Below are 21058 nucleotides of genomic sequence, written 5' to 3'. Positions count from 1 at the left end.
AAGTTACAGGCACTGGCCTAAATGCTCACAGCACACAGCAGTTTATCTAGGAACTTGGATAAATCAAGAGATGACAGGTTTGTGATATTCCTGGGAAGGGTGAGGCTGAAGCTGTGGGAGCGAGAGGGTTAATAGTGTTCTGCAATCATTGGTGAACATATGCATGGGTTTTTTGAGGACCTGCAACATGGCTTACCAAAAATGCAGTTCACTCTTTCTCCTACCAAAGCTGGAAAATAGTGTCATTTTCAGCAGTGAATGTCTCCCTGGGACTGCAGAAGCAAGCATGCTAGTGCAAAGAGCTGGGAGACACAGGGACGCCGCACAACTGTGCACTTTTTAGCTATTCTCATTTTTAATATAATGCTTCATTATTTCAAGTTTGGATTGGAGCGCATTTCTAATGCTTTTGCATGTTTTATGCATGCATCATTCTCAACTACAAAGGTATAACTCAACTGCAGATCTTCATTTTTAGTGGCGCTAAAGTAAATCCACCGAATAATGAGCCATGATACTGTCCATGCAGACACGCAGCAGCTACAGCCCAGTTTCACAGTGACATCGGGCAACGAGACAATAAAAACATCCAATATGCAAAACAGATTAATGTGTCGAGGCTAGTTGCTGGTGTCACCGCGCATAATCCTGCTTGTTTCAGCCACAACCCTGGAAAGCTGTTTGGAGCTGAATACCAAGGGAGACATTGAGTTGCACGTGTGTGTGTGTGTGTGTGTGTGTGTGTGTGTGTGTGTGTGTGTGTGTGTGTGTGTGTGTGTGTGTGTGTGTGTGTGTGTGTGTGTGTGTGAGTTTCTCTGTGTGCTGCTGATTTATGGCAATCCCCTCCTCGTCACACACACACACACACACAGGCAGGGTCTTTCTAGCTGTTGGGCTCCCTGGTGTGCCAGTCTGTGCCGTAATCTGAGGCTTCGGCTCAGTGTTGTCCAGCACCCCTTTTAATCCACATCTACACACCACTGTCTCAGTGCCATAATAAGGATATTATGCAGATACGTACAAATATTGTGAATGTGTTGTGGCAGCATTATGTTAGATCAGAACAAAACGGCCGAGTGGATGATGGTCATTTATCTGATGATGAAACGATGATGTCAACATCTTGTCCTTTCTCGGTTGACACGCCTCAGACGGCCACTCAGCACTGGCCTTGCCCTGCTGACTTTCTCTATCGTCTTTCAGGGGTTGTTGTCGTGAGTTTGTGTGTGTCTGTGTTTTAAGCTAGAAAGATATAAATCACTCCACAGCAGTGGCCAAGACCTTTTTGGCAGTGTGTTTTATTCTGCAGTTTGTAAAACGCTGCGTCTGCATTAACAGGATAATTCAAGGAAATTGTATTTCATAATTGAAAGCAGATCCTGGATCAGTTTATGCGATAGATCACAGTTTTCCTTTTGTCTCGCGGAAGCCTTAAATCAACACGGCTAAGTTATTAATTTTGAGAAGTCGTAGCTGTTTTAGCCATCCAGGAAATAAACAGAAGTGCCCCGACTGTACACCTATCCATCCATCTCCCCTTCTTGACATTTTCATTCACTTGCCTCTTCACTAGTTCTCTCAGAAGCTCTTCATCCATCAATTGCTCCCTCCACGTCTCCTTGTTCACTCACTTCACATCTTCCTTCGGCCTCTCCTTACACTCTCTCCGCTCTCACAGCTCTCCATCATTCGCTCTCCCTCCTCCTCCTGTCTCTGAGAAAGTCATCAGGAAATACGCCGGCACGTTTGCGCCGCTTAAACAAATGCCTTTTGTGCTTGGCAGCAGCGATGCTTCGGTTTGTGTGCGTTAATTTGGAAGAATTATTGAGTTAGTGTTTTATGGGCAAGAGGCATTAAAGCAGGACAAAAAAATAATGGAAGCCACATGGATAGTTTGTTCTTGCAAAACCACCATGCATGAAATAATTAAACATATATAGTGGAGCACAAACACGCCAAACAGCACACGCAGACATGTGACTAGATGCATTTACATCCTCTATCTTTTTGCATATTAACTAATCAGACACTTCTTGTGCACACATACACACACAGGTATGCGCACACACTGTGGCTTTAAACATCTGGGAGCCTGCCTGCAAGGGCGGTGCTGCTGTCACACAGCATCGTGATGATTTGTGTGATCTGTAATGTATTTGATAATGTCATTAAAGGCCTGTCGTGAACCAGATGGGGCATATGGAATACATGTTAACTTGGAGAAACTTTTCAGGCGCAAGCATGGAGTAATATCCAGACTTAATTTGTTCCTATTTGTACTTACAGACACTACCAGAGGAAAAGGGGAATGACAGACAGATGGGAAAATGTATTTGTTATTCTTATTGTGAAGCAGCGATTTGCCAAGGTTTAATCGAGAGGTCGTTGAATTTGCATTAGCCACAAAGAGATTTGTACCTGTAACTTTCTGCGCACGACAAGTAAGGCAGCAGTTTTCTGCAGCACGAGGCCTCGGCGTGAGAAATTATGTCGTCTCAGTTGCAGTTTTTATCTTTAGGAGCTTGAGAACTTCTCTATATAGCTAGATTTGAGCTTGACGTGGGACAAGTGTCATTACGTAGCCCCACAGAATTGCTGCAGGCAGACCTGTCTGTGGCCATTACAGAACTGGACCTCGGCCAAGACCAAAACCTCCTATTCCCACTTTAATCTGTGGGAGGGAGGATGGATGGAGAGAGAGGGATGGAGGATGGAGACGTGGGTGGAATGAGCAGGAGAGAGAGGGATCGTGATGGGAGGAAAGTGTAGAAAAGTTGAAAAAAAAATCAGGAAAAAAGTAATGGAAAAAAGCAAAAGGTTAGGCTGATAGAGAGAGGAGAGACCGAGCAGGAGGAGGAAGAGAGGTGGGAGCAATGCAGGTTCATAGGGGAACAAGTGAGTGAAGGAAAGAGGCAGGCGGGGGGAAAGAAGTGTTCATAGGGGAATCATGGAGCAAAAGAAACAGGGATAGATGGATGAAGCAGGAGAGGGGGAATAATGAGAATAGCAGACAGGGGTGTTGACCACAAATCCCTCTGGATAGTTCAGAGGTCTCAGCAACACAGCCTGGAAAGATGTCAGGAGAGAGAAGGAAAATAAAGCGACAGAGTAGAGGGAGGTGAGGGAAAAGCAGAAGGGAGGGCCGGGTCAGCGCAGAGCAGGAGAAAAGAGTTTGTGACAAATGAAGAAAGAAAAGCTCGGAGAAAAAGCGAGAAAAGGGACAACAGGGGATATTACGAAGGTGCCGTGTGTCGTTTGGTCTGTGAGATTTGTGCATTGTTCCGCCACACACACACAGACACACACACACACACGCTCAGATTCAGCTGTCAAAGACAGGTTACCTCCCCGAAGTCTCCGTGTGCGCCAGCATGTGCCTGTGTTTGGCCTTCTTTGATGGAACGAGAGGAGATGGGGGGTGTTTTATTATTTTATAACTCAACGCATGCACATGCACACGACGCACACTCGGCACAGACATTTGAATAATTCAGCGCGTCTGTGCCGGCCCTCTCTGGCTGACTGACTGTGGCCTTGCGTGTTCTTTACTTTCCCGTGAGGTGAGCGCACTCGTTTGTCAGTCGCCTTTCCTGTAGTTACTCGCTAGATCTGATTCGCTGCCTTTTGCCTGCAAACCAGAATCTGCTACCCAGAACTCTATTGTTATTCAGCGGAGCAGGTGTGTGTAAATGAAGGAAAAATGGTATTCACTTCATGTCGGCCACCTTTGAGCTTCACTGAGAAATAAAAGTACTATTTGAAGTTTCTCTTTATGTTATTTTGTTAAGAGTATTTCTGTTTGCTTTTGTAGGTGTGTGTGTGTGTGTGTGTGTGTGTGTGTGTGTGTGTGTGTGTGTGTGTGTGTGTGTGTGTGTGTGTGTGTGTGTGTGTGTGTGTGTGTGTGTGTGTTGGAGACAGACAAAGGGGGGAGGAGCATCTGTTCACCCTACTCTTTGCCAGTATCAGCTTCCCTTGTCTTCTTACCTTGGTGGAAACATCAGCCCATTTACAAATGCAGACAGACTCTCTCACACACACAAACACAGGCTTAATAACCTGAGCTGGGCTGCAGGTGTAGTCCATTAGCTGATTGTTATTGAAGCCTTTTAGACTGAGACTGTTAACAGTGTATTTAGTTTGGTTTAAGACCTCAGGGACGCTGCGTATCCCCTTACACCTCTCTGTGGAGTCTCGCTGCGGAGCCACGACCTGGGAGCCGTTACGGGAATGCGATATTTTTGTTTGCATGTGTGCGCAAACTCACGTGTGTGTGTCATCTTTGAGATGTTTCATTCTGAAGTGTCCCTGCTCTTAAATTCACTTTATTATGAGACTGATGTGCGGGCAGACACCCGTCCACACAATCAAAAGTTCACATACTTTGACTTTTAACAAACGTGGCAGCATAAAATATGGCCTACGTGTAGAAAAACATATTAAATTTTTAACAAGCCGGTCAGGTTATAAATATTTATGGGGCTATTTCTTACCAGGAGAGGCGCCTGACAGCTAGAATGGCTGGCCTCTAAGGTCTCCCTGTGTCCGAGCAGGTTAAATCCAGGTGTTCTGGCTTTCTCCTGAATCATCTCCCGCATGATTCTGAACTGATTCTGCAGTGTGCATGGTTTGTGTCTTAACCCTGTGAAGGACGGGCAGCTGTATCCCATATTTTTCCCAATATCAGCCAGGATAGCCTCCAGCTGCCCCGTGACCCTGCAAGTGGTAAAGATATAAGTTCACAGTCCTGATGAAGACAGTGACAGCAGTAGCTCAGCTGCAGCACGCGCAGGTACAAGCTGCAGCGCGTGCTGCAGCACGCGATGCATCCCTGATGACCCTGAACGAAGCTGGTAACTGAAACAGTAACAGAACCAAGTTCGTGTCAAAGTTCTTGCTCACAGCTCCGCGGAGCCAAACACTGTTTGTGCAAACGTTAAGCTGCAAAAAAAGCTGCAGGTTAGACTTTCACGCAAACATACACGTGTGCAGAAGTATCCACACACACGTAAAAGTGTGTGTGATTGTATATGTGCCCACTGAAAATGTTTCAGTGGGCACCCTGGGAAATCAGAAAGCACCCGCCAGCCCCCAACTCCTCAGAGTGAGACTTCATAATTACACTTTTACACAGTGACACACACACCCTGACACACACACACACACACACTCTTGTAATTACAGTCTGCTACCACAATCCCATTAAGTCTTTGGGGCCTGTAGGCATTTTTCCATCATTTAACAGGTCACAGTTTCTAGTATGAATGCTTTTGTAAGGGCGTGAGTTCACAGAGGCCGACTTTGTGCTGTACACCCACTGGGTCACGGGTTCAATTCCCAGCTGGCCTGGTGGCCTGCTTCTGTTCTGTTCCAAGTCACAAACTCCTTTCATCCATATTTTGTCACCCCTGACGAGTCCTGCTGTTCAATGGATTGTAGACAGGAAGAAAAAAGTGATTTTTATCTTTCACACACACACACACACACACAGACGCTCACACGCACACACACACACACACACACATACAGACGCTCACACGCACACACACACACCTAAAACAAGGCAAACATCTATAAATGCGTAGCCAAGCAAGTAATTGCAATGCCTTTGGCTCTGTTGAACAAGGCTCACCGCTCTGTGTAATAAACACGCTATGATGTTTTCAGCATTAATGTAACATAATAGAAAGAGTGTTAAGGAAAAAGAGGCTTATTTGCTCCTGTAATGAAACAACAGCATGGATTATCTTCCTTGAATTTACAGCCGTTTATCATCAGCGAGAGACGAGATAGAGACATCGGAGAAAAAGACAGAAACGAAGGGAGAAAAGGAAATGAGAGAGCAGAACCCCAGTTGTTCTGTCCTGCTGGGAGACCAGCGGAGATGGCTGTTGGCGAGAGAGACTGTCAGATAGACAGAGATATAAAGCCTTGATGTCAAAGACAAAAAGGGTCCTTCTAGCTTGCATTCAGTTTCCTTTTATCTGAACTTGTGTGCTCAGAGCTCAGAGGGCACCGTGTGAGAGCAGAGACACATTACATGCATGTGGGGGGACAGTGGTGTCTGCACGCAGTGTGTTAGCGCATGCCGTGTGTGTGTTTGTGCATCGGGGGGTTACGATGTGTTTTTCTTCATGCTGTTTTCCTGCATGTGTGTGTGTGTGGTTGAGTCGAGAGGACGTGAGAAGAGGATGCTCTCCCACATACTTACGCCCGTGATTTATTGCACACTGCATGCCCTCAGAGTGTGTGTGAGTGTGTGAGTGAACCTTTGCACCCCTTCCCTCCTCGGTGAACAGTCACTTTATTAATTTTGTGGCTTTATGTAATCACGTAGAGGAGGAACATTAATCTGCTGCCTTTTCACCTCACATTAAGTTTCATTAAGTGTTGTCTTGAATCACAGCTGTGGACAGAGGCGTAAACTTAACTACAAAGCAAAAGATTATTGTTTTTCATCATGCCACGGTTTAAAGAAACTAGATGGTTGTATCATATGTGTCATCTTTCTACCACTTACAGTCAGGGGAAAAGAAAGTGCTCACACTTTCACTTTTTTTTTTTTTTTTGCCTGTCCCATTTGGTTCTTTAGCCGTCAGAATTGTTGTCTGAAGACCAACAAGGATACCCAATGGATTTACTTTGCCAAATGGATCATCGTGGCATTGCCGTATTGGTCCATTTGGTCGATCTTTGTTTTTATTATTTATTATATTTTATTTTCAGATGTTACAGACGGGACAGACATGAGTGAGGGATAGGAAAGGGAGAAAGAAAGAGGAAGGAAAGGAAAAACAGAAGGGGAGAGGGACAGTGAGAAAGGGGGGGAGAAAAAAAATAAAAATCTCCTGGATCACCTGTTGAGAGAAGAATAGAAAACAAGCAGAAAAAAAACAAAGCAACATACTAAACACAACACCATCGCATTAATCTAGCTAAGTGTAAACAGCAGTAAATACTAAATATTCAATGTTGTTGTGCAGCACGCAGGACAGATGTGCTTCGAAGTAGCAGCCAAGAAAGGTGTAATTTGGGTCTACGAGCAGTGAACACCCGTGTGCATACCTGTGTGGATCAGCGCGCTTGTATTCCAAAGGTTTCTCCATGTAATGATCTGCTAGGGAGTGTGTGGGGGGGCCACAGCCCCGTCCTCCGGGGTGTGAAGCGGGTATGGAGGAGATCAAAACTCCAGACATCCAGAGGCCCCTCTGTTGGTCTTCCATGGTCTCACACTTTCACTTCTAAGAGTTTACATATCAGGACACAAATGATCACGTGGTCCTCAGCAGGTCAAGTGCATACAGCATCGGATTAATATCAACAATATTAGATTGTGTCATTATTTATTTAACAGAAATTAACCAAAGAAGAGAAAAAACTCAACTCAAATATCTGTGAGCTGATAAAAGGACAATAATTTCAGTTTATTTGGCCAATGTGTAAAATTAAATTAACAGTTTAAAACATTTGAAGGTTAATCCTGCTGTACAGAATAGCTGGGATTTAAGATAAGATAAGATAAGATAACCTTTATTATTATTATCATGTGTATGCAGTACTGTGCACGAATATTAAGCCGCCCTCATTTTCTGTATATTTTGCAAACATACATGGAAATACAGCAACAACTGAGTTTGTGCAATTCTAAATAGTCTTCAGGAGTCGTTCTCCAGGCTTCTCGGAGGTCATTCAGAGCTCTTCTTTGGTTGTTTCTGCCTTTTGTACCTTTCTCTGATTCAACACTGCTTCAATGATGTTGATGTCCGAGCTCTGCAGAGACCAGTCCATGACTGATCATGTTCCACTGTGTTTGTTTTCACAGCACTGCCAGAGTATTGGGATCATTGTTGTGCTAAAAAAGGAAGCTGTTGGCATTCAGACACTCTTTACATGGTTTTGCATGTTGGATCAAAATCAGTTTTATCAAGATCTCCAACACCGGTGGCTAAAATGCAGCAGCAAATCACAAAAGAGCCTCCACCGCGCTCGAGAGATGGCTCTCGTAGCGTGCCGAAAGATACGACTTAAAACTAGTTCTTTGCTACATTGCCTCTTCTTGTTCATTCCCTGAAATAGACGACTTTTTCATGTGTCAATGATTCATAGGTCAGGATTAAGCAGCTTAAAAAACAAGCAAAAAAGCATTTCTCTGAAATTGGATCAGGCAAAAGGACGAGACTGAAAATGAGTGAAAAGCAGCCAATGTCCTTCAGGAAGCCGGAGAACTTTGGCTCAAGAGCATTTAAAAAAAAAGACAAAGTCTGGCTCATTGGAAGGAAATAAAAGAGAGATGACTTTTGCACATCGCTGTATGCAGCTCATAGAAGTGTGACTCAGCAATATTGGGCTGTCTCCCATTATCCTTACTGAGCTCCAGTTCTGCAGACGGACTCCAAACGTCGCACTTCTAAATGTTCCTTTCTGTCTGCAGGTTTTCCATGCCAACGCTGACGCCACGGAGGTGGTCCTCAATCGAATCCCACAGCCGGTCCTGGCCCGCTTCGTGCGGATTAAACCTCAGACGTGGAAGAACGGCATTGCGCTGCGGTTCGAGCTCTACGGCTGTCAGATCACGGGTAAGACAGATGGTGCTTTTTTTTCCTGCGGAGTTTCTCAGACTTTCTCGGGACAGGGGTCAACCTCCTCCTGGGATTCCAGCGAAAACACAGAAGTCAGTTTGTCAAGTGCAGGAATATGTGGAAGGTTTTTCTTTATTTGTATAATCTAATAATAAACAGGTTTGTAATTTGTCCATCCATTAACTCCTATTCATAATTCTGTTCATGCCGCCTTCTTGTCTTTTTCTCCTTTTCACATGTGTGCAACACACCCACCCTCGTGTGCACTCTTGCCCTTTCATATACATACACCCCTTCTCTGTCTCCCCCACACACACACACACACACACTCAGCCCTAATAGAATAATACTAGAGTGTGATGTGTGGGTGATAACATCAGAGAGTAACAGGCTCTCAGCTTTCATCTGCAGCCCTGGCAAACAAACACGATTTCAACCAGCATAATCAGCTCAATACTATAAATAGATAAAACTTAATTAGACTGTCTGTGTTTGTGTGTGCGTCTGTGCGTATATGGTAAAAGACAGAGAGTTTCAATCCATTTGAGCATATCTGTGTGCATGTGTGTCCCGCTCCACTGTATCATTATTAGGTTAGGGCCTCTCTCTGCTGCCATCGTAGCGGCCATTGAGAGGGACAGATATGCTCTTATCCAGGAGGGCTATTTCAGCACCCACACAAATCACAATCACACCGAAACAATATGATACTGAGTGTGTGTGTGTGATAGATAGACAGGGATGTGGAATATATCAGGTATCTTGCCTGTGTTTTTATTTTTTTACTCTATTTTAACACCTGAAATTGCATTATATATCACTCTGCCTTTTTCACTGCTTTCAGGAGTGAGAGCATATATAACCCCCGTTTTTTGGGGCATCGCCCTGCCTTTTGCTCATCCCTGCCACCTTGCGATTCCTGTCATCCATCATGAGAAAAACATTGAGTTTATATGCAAAGTCTTGACACTTTCAAGGCTGGTTTTTGTAACGAGGGATGTCAGAGTTTGATATTTCCGAGGCTCGTGGCGAGAAGCAGAAACTGTTCTGCTGCAGTTTCAGGGAAAATGTCCATAACCTGCTGAAAAAGCCCAAACATACCTGCTAATGGCCATGCAGTATCTTTTCTGAGCACACAGACATGCAGGCAAACACACAGGCAAACACACTGCCAGGGGGAATGTGATAATGCCCTACACAAGCCTATAAAGGCAGACATAAAGCAGTCAGTCACTGACATGTCATTAACTTAAATCACACTTTTATGTCTTCTGCTCTACTTTTTCCTCCGTCTCTCTCTCGTCAGTATGTTTTTCTTCCTCTGTCCTTCTTTTACCTTTGCTGACAGCCACCATTCCTTCTTCCAGCATCCCTTCTTTAAATCTTCCCGTCCCTGCTCTTCCTCCCTCCATCGCTTCTCCCTTAATCTCATTTTATTTTAGCACCGCAGCACTTATCAATCATTTATTTTTAGCACCTTTTACTATTTTTCCCAGCAGGGCTTGTGTAGCGTGTGTATTTGTAGAAACTACACACGTGTGCGTCCAGCTGTGCGTATGCATCAGCTAAGTAGCGCCTCGGCGCCGTACTTGTGAGACCCCGTTATCAGAAACGGCACAGTGGGAGTTTGTGTTCACCTGTGTGTGGGCGAAACATCAGAGCATACGTGAGAGGAAGTGGGCTTCTGAGAGACCTTTACTGTCCGACTGCTGTGTGCATGTGCGTGCATTTGAGAGCTGAAACTATTTCTGCTATGCTATCTGTAGAGGTGATATGCTGCACTCCTACGTTAAAGGAGCTGCTAAAATACACTGATGCAGGAAATAAGAAACACAAAATAAATGACACGGGAACAGCGTTTCCTTCTAGCTAATCGGTTTTCATGTCTGCTGTAGAGCTCGAAGGAGCCATCCAGCCTGGCTGGAGCTGTTGTTGTTTATTGTTGATTCATTATTTACCATTCTGAGGCACAAACGTCACGGCATTAAACATTCATCTCCGTGAAGACCTGAAGAATGTCACCATCAATCACCGTCAACCTTCACTGTCAGCCGGCTCTCTCTCTTTCCCACTTGCATCTCCCTCGCTCCCTCTTTCTCACCCTTTCCTATTCACTTGCTGCCTTTTCAGTCCATCTCCCCGTTTGACCTTTTGTCTATCTCTTTATCGTCCCTTTGTCCTCTAACTCCTCCTCCTCACCTTTGTCTTCCTTTCCTCCATCGCTCTTGTCTTCGTCCCAGATCAGAACTGGTCACTTTGGTTTTTTTGGTTCCTTTTGTGTTTCGTCATTATTCATGGCAGTACCATATTTTGATGCTTGTCGGACTAAAAACCATTTGTCAGTGTAATAAACAGTATCCCTTTGATCTCCAACATGCTTTCATTAAGTGCTTTCATTTGAGAGTTCTCTGGCTCAATTCCCCATGAAGAATCCCCCTTTGGTAGGCAGGTTAAAATTATGCATCAACTTTGCAGCAGCAGGAAGGCAAAATAATGAAATGGGCTGATGGAAAGCAGCTCAAAGGCACCGCGCCGCGTAACACACAAGTTGTTGTTTGTGTCACAAACACAACATTTTGCTCCCAGATTAGATCAAACAGTGTCGTCAAAATATTCCAGACCTGAAAGCGACGTTCATTTATGAAGGATTGTTAAAAGACAGATGCTTTGGTGTAGCAGGAGCCTGCAGACGGAGAACAGTTTGGACAGTCCAGCATCGTTTGAAGAATCATGAAAATATCAGATTATGGCCCGTTATGTCCAAATTACTTACCAGACACAGTCCTGTGCAAATGTGTCTTTGTATTTTCTGTCTTTGTTACTTTGTTACTAGCAGCCTGTCCCAAAATTCAACTAAAGAAATGTCTTTAGTTGGCTCAATAAAAAATAACAAAGTTTGACAGACATGAAATTGGATTTTTGCAAAGTGCGATTAGCTGGAAACTTGGCATATCTCAGCCTGGTGTGCAGTGTGTCCTTAAAAATTTAAGAAAACTGGACCAAAGTGGCGGACTGAAGAAGAAGTGGTGTGTCCTGGACTGGACTGACTGTGGCTACAGGTCTGATGGAGCGTTGAATGCAAATTGGACATTTCCAGTTCAAGTCGTTGTCAGTATGTACGCAGGAGGTCAGGAGAGCGGTCCAACAGTGAGTGCCAGTGCAGTGAAGGCATATCCTAGCTGAAAAAACACACAGTGGAGCTTCAGTCATGGATGGGTCTCCCCAGGACTCGGACCTCAGCATTACTGAAGCAGTGTAGGATCATCCTGACAGAGGACACAAAGACAGAAACATCCAAAAAGAGCTTTAAATGTCCTTCAGGAAGCCTGGAGAACCGTTCCTGAAGATCCTCAGGGAAATTAGAAGAAAGCCTTTTTAACGAGGAAGGTGGTCGACATGTGCTGTACCTTTATCCCCAACAATACTGCTCCAGATGGCTCAGTAACCCGAGCTCTGGAGGGCCGGAAAATTTGTCTAAAACGATGTATGAGCACTCAGGTATCGGAAACCCAGTGGAGTCCTGGGTGGCATCCGTGTTTGGACGGGTGGATTCAATCTACCTGAGGAACTTAGATGCCATAGAGTGGGCCGAGGAGTGATACAACACGAGGTGTGGTGTCCTTTTGGAATGTCAAAAGAGGGATGTGGAGATACAGAAATTCTTTTATTGCTGCCATATAATCTGCATCATTATAACTGCATTAATAACATTCTTTACAGCATCATTCCATTTAATAATATTTCTTACAGATACTGCATTACAGTTGTTTATTGAAGATATCCATTTGAGGATCCTTCCATTATGTTAACTTTTATTACAAGTACGGTTAGAAGTATTTTATGCACATTGCATATCTGTGCCTATTTTGAGTTGATGTTCGGTTCATTAAGGGTCTTAAGCTTCACTGCCGTGACTGTCCAGGTGATCCATGCTGGAATAGGCCTGAGCAGAGGCCCAAATGTTTCCAGCTTCTTGTTGCAAACCTGTTGCATTTTATTCTACTTGGTAACAGATGAGCAGAGTCAAGAATTAGCCTCAGAGACCCTGAGGGCTTAAGATTTTCACCTTGTATGGAAGGTGTTATCAAAATGAGAAGTTCTATGTCTGTTTATAGCTATTAAAGATGTACAAGATGTACGATTAACTGTGACTAATGTCAGGAACCTATTTTAATCTGTCATTGACGCCATGGGGGGGGGGGGGGGGGGGGGGGGGGGGGGCGTGTACCCCACTGCTTTATAAGTGTCCACAACATGTATTTTGGTCAGAAGACATATGTTGATGTTTTCTCCGGGCTGTTAATAAACTCAACGTTTGATTGCACTTTTCTGGGGCCTCCGTGGTTTGTGACACTGCTCTGCATTGATCGATTTTGCGACATACCAAATATTGATTTTCAAGCGTTGTGCAAACTCCGTTGTTGCCCTATAGACTCTATTTCCATGTATGTTTGCATATCGTTCAATAAGTTGCTGCAGTTGTTTCTTACGAGCGACATATAAAGAACCGAGTGCTGTATATTACTCCAGAGGATTTCAGATTTTTAGCTTCTGGGCAGCCTCTAATATTACATAACTAGCTTCATATGCAGCATGAAATTCCCAGCGGTAAACATACAGTGAGCTGTAACAGCAGAGGACAGGAGAGCACATCACTGCATCAAACTTTAAATTCATAAAATCAACCATTTAGCACCAGTGTTGTTGCTGCTTTAATGTTTTTAGCTGCTGACTGATGTTTGAGGCACTGAGTCAGTTTGTTTTGTGCACTGATTGTAATAAGCTGGCAGAATAAATAGAAATCATCTTTCCTGCCTTAAACTTGATAAAAAATCCTCAGCGGTAGCATTAAGCACTCCTTCCTCTCTGTGTTCTGATCTATCAGATGCCCCCTGCTCAGAGCTGCAGGGCATGTTGTCTGGGTTGCTTCCTGACTCGCAAATCACTGCGTCCTCCATGAGGGACATCCACGGCTCCATGGGGGCCGCCAGGCTGGTGGCCAGTCGATCAGGCTGGTTTCCCAACCCAACGCAACCCATAGTTGGAGAAGAGTGGCTGCAGGTATGTCGCTATAGCCTAGCATCATTCATCTGCTCTGTCTTTTGATTTTTTTAAACTGTGTGTGAGCGGCGAGGGGTGAGCTGTCAATCACAAGGAAGCCACGACGTTGACCAAAACCTGCTTTGTCATAAATTTTACTCTTAATGGCAGCACAGTATAGGAACGCACTTCAGTTTATAACGGAGAACACTTGAAACCAGACACTGAGACCATAAACGTCAGAACATCAGAAAAGGTCGTCTGAAGTGATAAATCAAGCGGGGGTGGGGTCAGTTTCCCAGAGACTTGTTTTTGCAACTAAAGGAGCCATAAAAAAGCATCCACATCTGTCTTTTATAATGTAATCTACGGTTTGGTCAATCAAATACTGCAGGCCGGGCTTTTCCACACCTGCACTGGCGATCACAACATCCACCGAACCCACAAAATTACTGTAAAATGACACACGTGACAACAGCAGGGTCTCTAAACACTGATGGAGTTTTCAGCCATCGTTTAGATTGCATTTGTGAACTGACCTTGGTCATGAACTGCTATTGAATAGAAAGAAGAACCCATTTCCAAAGGCTGAATCTTATTAAAAGTTCCCCAATGGAAAACCAACGTTTGATTGATTATATGCTCGGGAAAGTCACAGTTGCCACAATGGGCAGGGGATCTGGAAATTGATCGGTTCCATGGCGCAGAGGGCGAGCGAGCAATAATAACTTTGTTTAACTTTGTTTTGTGTGCTGCAGGTGGACCTCGGTGTGCCCAAGATGGTGCGTGGCATTATTACCCAAGGTGCACGAGGCCTGGAGGGCAGTGCGGAGAACAGAGCATTTGTCAGGAAGTACAAACTGGCTCACAGCTCGAATGGCAAAGACTGGACCTACATCACTGACAGCAAGACTGGGTTTGCTAAGGTAGAGGAGAACACACACTCTCTCCTTGTTTTTGACACAAACGGGGGCCCCCTCTGTCCTCTGGTCCGCCGTCACTTCTCACTCATTTGCAGTTATTTATAGCCGTCTCTCAGCCGAGCCTTCCCCCCCGTCTCCCTCTCTTTCTCCTCGTCTTTGTCTTTTTCATTCTTGTCATTTTTCGCGAAAACGCCGCTTTATTACAGCCTCGGCTCCGATAATAATTCAATTTAATCACCTCGCTCGTCATTCTTCGTGCTTCTGTGTCTTCCTCTCCCCGAGTCCTGCGCTCTCCCTCTCTTCGTCTCTCATCCTCTATTTGTCTCTCATGGGTGTTAATTAAAAATGTCTTTCCTGCATCACCACTCAGCACTGCTGGCGTCTAACGCACTGCGAGACGGGCACTTTAAACTTTGTTCTGCTTTCTGAGTCTATGTCTTAAAACGCTTTAATAGTACTACTGAGTGCCTGGATTTTCTCCTGATGCTAAAATCCTGTTTTCTCTCATCTGCCTGTCTTTTTAAATGAGCGTCCTGGGAAATTCATCTTACGGTTTTTAAAATTTCAGAAATGGGGAACACAGAGGATACAGTTCAATTAATGAAACCAATAGTACAACTTTCACGGCCCACGTTTTTTGAAAGGATCGCTGTAGTCTTGTCTGTATGAAGCTTGTAATAAATCTTGTGCTTTTGCCAGAGGCTTCTTCTGCCTCAAAGACGATTTGGAAATCAAAGGAAACATCTTCTGTCTGTTGTTTTTTTGACACATGTCGCTCTGGGCGGGGAAACAATGCTAGTTAGTGTCTTATTTATCAAGACTTCCATTTTTTTATTGGTTTCTCATCAGGCGGGATAGTGAAATACCAACACTTGACTGCCTCCACTGGATTTTCTGTTGTTTTAGGAATTTTTTAAAATGGTCAAACAGATTTGGGCACCAGGCAAAAATGTATTGCTGACTGCCTTTGAAACGATGTCAAAGAATTTAGCATCAAATGCAGTGAAACTGTTTCGTGCTCACCTTTCACATTCTTCCTCAGATCTTTGAGGGCAACGGCCACTACGATACTCCCGAGGTGCGGAGGTTTGACGAGATAGTGACTCAGCACATCCGAGTCTTTCCAGAGAGATGGTCGCCCGCCGGGATCGGCATGAGGATGGAGGTTCTCGGCTGTGACCTGCCCGGTAGGAGCGCACACACGTGGATGATAGGACAAACTACACACAGATGAAATAAAGTTGCATGCGTGGATAATGCAGGAATGAAAGTGGAATACATCTGCACATATACGATAAATTAAACGATCATATTTCAAAACCAAACACGTGCTCTTTAAATCAGAGATTTTTGTCTTTGTCCTCGTCGTCTTTTTATCTGCCCTGTGTGTGGCTTTGTGCTCTGATATGTACGCACGCTACAGCGACACAGTTTTCCTGGTGCTGGACTTGGATTTTTTCACTACAATGCCAGAATCTCAGCTTTAATTCAAGGATTCAAGCGTGTCATATGAAACCAGATGTTACATTTTAAATACTTGATGGCACATTCTTTGTCCAGAACCTGTGGACCTGCAAAAATGTGTCAGTTGCTTTCACTGTATTTGTGGGTTATCATCCATCTGTACTGCCTGTCCAGGCAACTTTGCTGTATTTGGTGGAATATGAGCAGGAAGTTTGTCCCTACACTTGAGAATTCATCCCAGTGGTTCTTTCTTCTTATGCATCATCAGTAAAGACTGGTGGCCCATCATTATGAAGGATGCTTCCAGATGGGGTTTGTCTTGCTTTTGATACTGAACACTGGTTTGCACCTTGTGCTGAACCTTCTGCATTTCCCTCTTCAAGTCCTCTCTGCATGATGCACTTGGATAATAACACGCTGACCTCCAGGAGAGTACTCTTTACCCGGCAGTGTTTCTTTATCTATCCTGAGATCATTTGCTGAGCTTTACATGTAGCTGAAATGACTATTGAACCTTTTATGTTTCCCAAAGCAGCTCTTAGGCTCTGAAACTCTTAAACTTAATAATAGCTGCACTGTGATCTTTGGTTCTTCCCTCTGTTTGCTTGTGAAGAGCTCTGTGATTTTCAGAGCAACTAAGATAACAAACCTGTGTGTGTGTCCAAACAAACGTACATATATATGAATAACTGTAGTATTTGTGCTTCTGTCATGGATTCTCCAACATATCGGTTAAAGTTAATCATCTTGCTCTGCGGGAGGGTTTTCCACATGTCTGGACAGGGATTAACATGTCTAGGTCATGGGACTTTTACTAATAGTGGCCAGCTGTGGACTATATTGTGTTCCCAGCCCATTATGTTAGCAGCATGTTGCTAGTGTGTCGTGAAGGATTAGGTGAACTTTGGTGTTTTCCTTTTCCTGTTGTGTTTTTTAATATTTTAGCGGAAGCCGTTGTTTATCAGGAGTGCTTCTTAGTGTGCAGTGTGTGTAAAGTGATGAATGTGGACCATTACTCTGTGTGCCACTTTACTGAGCTGTGTAACTACAATTTATTATAATATGCTAGCGTTGCATGGACCTTGTTAGCTGTGGCAAGCATTTTTTTTTCAGCTCGACAATAATTTAAGCATTAAAGCAATCCATTGTACAAACCTGACACTTTTTTTCTTCTGCTTAACTTGAGCAGTAATAATGAGCTGTTTAAATTTCCACTAGATGAAGCAGAGACAATGGATCCAATGTTATTAAAGCTGGGATGTTTGAATGCATGATAATATGATCGTGTCCTTTAGATAGCCAGTTATTACACAGTAATACACAGTAACAGCAGTTGAGTTGTGTTTTCATAACCAGACCTCTATACCTGCTGCTGTTACGACCAGTCCTCTCCTTCCCCGTGCTCTCTGCTTCCAGCGTTTTCAGATTTTACTGCTTCAGTCAGGTTGTGACAGGTGAAGACGAGAACAGGAAATGACACGTACCTGTTCCCAGTGGACACGAAGGGGGTTGTTGCTGCGACCGATGGCTCCAACTCTGTGTCTCTGAGCACGTGTGTGTCCATTTGGGTTTCCAACAGAGAGAGAGGGGGGAACCCGAGGGGAACGTTATATCCCAGATGTGTCAGGCCTAACCAGGAGGCCGGTGATGATGGGGACAGAAGGGCAGCCTCTTCTGTTCTTAATACAGCTTCTAACAAGTGACCGTGGACGGAGAATAATGCAGATTATACAGGAAAATCACGGCGTTTCAGGAGGTGTTGAGTCCTGACATGACACCATCGATGTGCTGTAGCATGTGGTGATTTACGTCTTTGCACTCGATATTTTCAAACTCTTCATGAAGCCTCTTTAAACTTTTAGTCTCTCCTTCAATGAAACAAGAACAGAGATGTCACTGGACATCGTGGGCCACATAAGTGTAAAAAGTTTAACGACACAGTTAATCTCTGACATAATACAACAAAGTGCAAGTTCAACAGTCTCAGTTATTCTACATGATAAAGAAACGCTGCTGTAGGAAATGAAAGAAACCAGTCAGCACGACTCGTTCAGCTGAAGTGTGAAACTACAGAAAAAGTTCTGGGAGCTCGTTACCCAGACAGTCCTGTGATTATAAAGCACAAAGTTTTTTAAATGCACAGAAAATGTTTTTTCTCTGTGTAAAAAACAACAAAACAAGTGCATTTCTATAGTAGATGGTGAAAACTAGGATTTTTTCTGGCGTTTATTGGTTATCTGTTAGTTAATTACCTTTGTGTAGTATGAAAGGCCATGGGGGACTTTACTGACTCTTTATCAGCAGGGAAAGCTGTGACAATACAATTAAAAGTCTAAAATTTATGGCCTTGGTGGGCCGATTTTGGCTCCCGGGCCTTATGTTTGACTCACCTATACTACATTAAATATGCAGTCAAAGCCATTAAACTCCATCTGCTTATATTTAACAGTTTTTCCAGTTAAACCTTTTGGTTCAAGCGTAACACAAACCTAACAACGAGGACCCGGGGAGGACCCGGGGAGAGCTGCTTTTTCTGGCCATAAGAAAAAGTAAAATATGCATAAACAGAAGTAACGTCTGACACGAGCGCACTGGTTATGCTGTTCATAAACTACGTGTGTGATAATCGTGCACTCCATATCTGCACCACCATCTCCATGACTGTAGTGCAGATGCACATCACTGCGGTTGTGCTTGCCCTGGTTGTCTGCTGGTCTGGCTTTCGATGTGTGCGCGCCAGATGTTTGCCTTCTGGTTGTAATCCGTGCATTACACACGATAACAGTTCACTTCCACTTCACGTGTGCAGCACAGTAACCATCCAAACTACAACACACAACCACACACTAAGATAATTGTACGTCTTTAGTGGCTTAGAGAAAGTGAGCATTATTAAATTTCACTTTGTGCGCGTCTTAAACGGCCTCCATCCTAACTGATGTGAGGATAACGATCCAAAAACGATCCAGTCATTCCGACCTGTTTCCTCCTTGCTCCTGTGTGTTTTTGTTCTACCGGTTGTTGTAAAAGAAGATTAAATATTAAATATTCAACGGTGCATCAGTTTCAGTCCAGTGAACACAGCTGTTTACACCTAAGTCAGAGAGTCGCAGACATTCACGTTCGTCCTTCTCACCGAGCTGACGTGCACACAGTTACACGTTTTAAAAAAGGATCCTTAATCTTCTTTTGTTTAGCGAAACACGGAGATGCACACTGACATCCTCACACTCCAAAGCTTTGCATTGTTGTGACCTTTTCAGGAACATTTCCACATCAGCAAAACTCTAGATTCAGCAAATATAAACAGAGACAGCTGCACCTATAATTAGGATTCCCCCTTTTTTCTTCACACTTTAGCACAAATAGTCGAATCGCATCCCGCCTGTCTCGCCGCTCAGGAAATAGTGGGCTTGCATTAATGAATTCATTAATAAATAAGCAGCGTATCGCCGTCATACGCTCTCCAACACAGTCGCAAACATTTACACTTATTCCCGGGAACGCATCGATCCAAGCAGCCAGTTTAACATGCAGCTAACACTGTTCTCTTTTTCTGGGGACTGAACTTCGTCTGTACTGAGCCTGTTCAAGCTCAGCTCACAGTTTTTTATTGAGTGAATCGAGTTTGCTTCCTGGTAGTTTTTGATATAAATAGAAACTTTTCAGCCTTCGTCCTCACTGAGATGCTTCACAACAGTGCATACAGTGTACTCACAATTACTATAAGACAAAGACAGTGTAACACACTGTCAGTCATAGCAGCAGCTTTAACGAATTTAAAAGGAAACTGCTTTTCCATTACTGCCCCTGCGTTGTTTTCCTTTTACAGTGAAGCACGCTGACCTGGCCACAGGGCTGTAAAACAATTTCCTCACATGAGAGAGACAATCTCAGCGCACAATTGCAATGAAGAAATCCAAAATTACACATCCGAGGCTCTTAGGGGGAACGCAATCATGTCGTTTACCATCTCATTATTGTGCCAAACTTTCGGTGCAAAAACGGAAACAAAAGCCAGAATATTATTGCGGGACTCGTTCTAATCATTCACGCTAGCTACGGAGGCAACGTGTAATTTAGGTCTCGTAACCCCGACTGTTGGATCTGAACTCTGAGCTCGCACGCTGCCAGTTTTGTTCATGTTTTAAATGAGTGAGCTATCAGAACATCTGCTACACTCTCATCTCTTTCACTCCACACCTAGCTGTTGGCAGGCACGTATGTACACACACACACACACACACACACACACACACACACACACACACACACACACACACACACACACACACACACACACACACACACACACACACACACACCACCTGTTTGGCACAAAGATGTGAGTTTGGTTTTAGTTGTGTAAATACATGCTTAGTTTCTCATCACATTTGATAACTACATTGTTATGGGCGGGGTGCTTGAGGAAAATAATGGAGACAATGACAAACACAGACACAGAGTGAAAGCGGCCTTTGTCCGGAGCCTCCGAGTGCTTAATAACAGCGTTATTTTTATTCAGCTGCTGCTGCTGCTCTCGGGATCACGGAAGTCTTAAAATACCGCCAACCAGATTGCGACACAAATTATGCTTCCTTATTATTATGTTCCAACAAAACGGCAATGATTAGCACGATAGGAGCCTCACTCGTGGCTGATGAATGCTGCTTTTCACCGCAGACTGTAAATGAAGGATAAGCATGGCTTGCAGCTCTGCAAGAAGAGCCACAAACATGCACTCTTTCTCATGGTCAGCAGGGGGCGACTCATCAGAAGTCAATGGGCTCAGATCTCGATGAGTGTCTGCACAGTGTTCATTTTGCAAATTATGATCCCCATTCGATTAAAAAAGGAGGAAAGAGCAGCGTGTGGCTGATTTGCTGTGACCGTGAACTTCTCCTGCAGTTTCTTGGCCTGATCGCCACCGCCTGCCTATCATGTCACCAAGACGACGACGGCATAAATGGCTCTGCTCGCGGCTTCACAGAATAATGTTACATTGGCCTCATGTATCTTTTATGTACGGTTTATGTCTTTTTATTAAAAATATGG

At 44.1% G+C, this 21058-nt stretch overlaps 1 protein-coding gene across 4 annotated transcripts in view; it reads left to right on the top strand.

The window, feature by feature from the left end:
• LOC113008322 (neuropilin-2-like) overlaps positions 1-21058 on the top strand; it is a 92850-nt gene that overhangs the window by 39223 nt on the left and 32569 nt on the right. For all 4 annotated transcript variants that reach the window (XM_080291002.1, XM_026145670.2, XM_026145668.2 and 1 more), the window contains exons 8-11: positions 8429-8573; positions 13462-13637; positions 14375-14542; positions 15582-15726. In XM_080291002.1, the coding sequence (XP_080147128.1) occupies positions 8429-8573; positions 13462-13637; positions 14375-14542; positions 15582-15726 (634 nt within the window). The remainder of the gene's footprint in view (positions 1-8428; positions 8574-13461; positions 13638-14374; positions 14543-15581; positions 15727-21058) is intronic.

Source organism: Astatotilapia calliptera, chromosome 16, assembly GCF_964374335.1.
Source record: "Astatotilapia calliptera chromosome 16, fAstCal68.1, whole genome shotgun sequence".
NCBI lineage: Eukaryota > Metazoa > Chordata > Actinopteri > Cichliformes > Cichlidae > Astatotilapia > Astatotilapia calliptera.
This window is presented reverse-complemented; position numbering and strand designations above follow the sequence as displayed.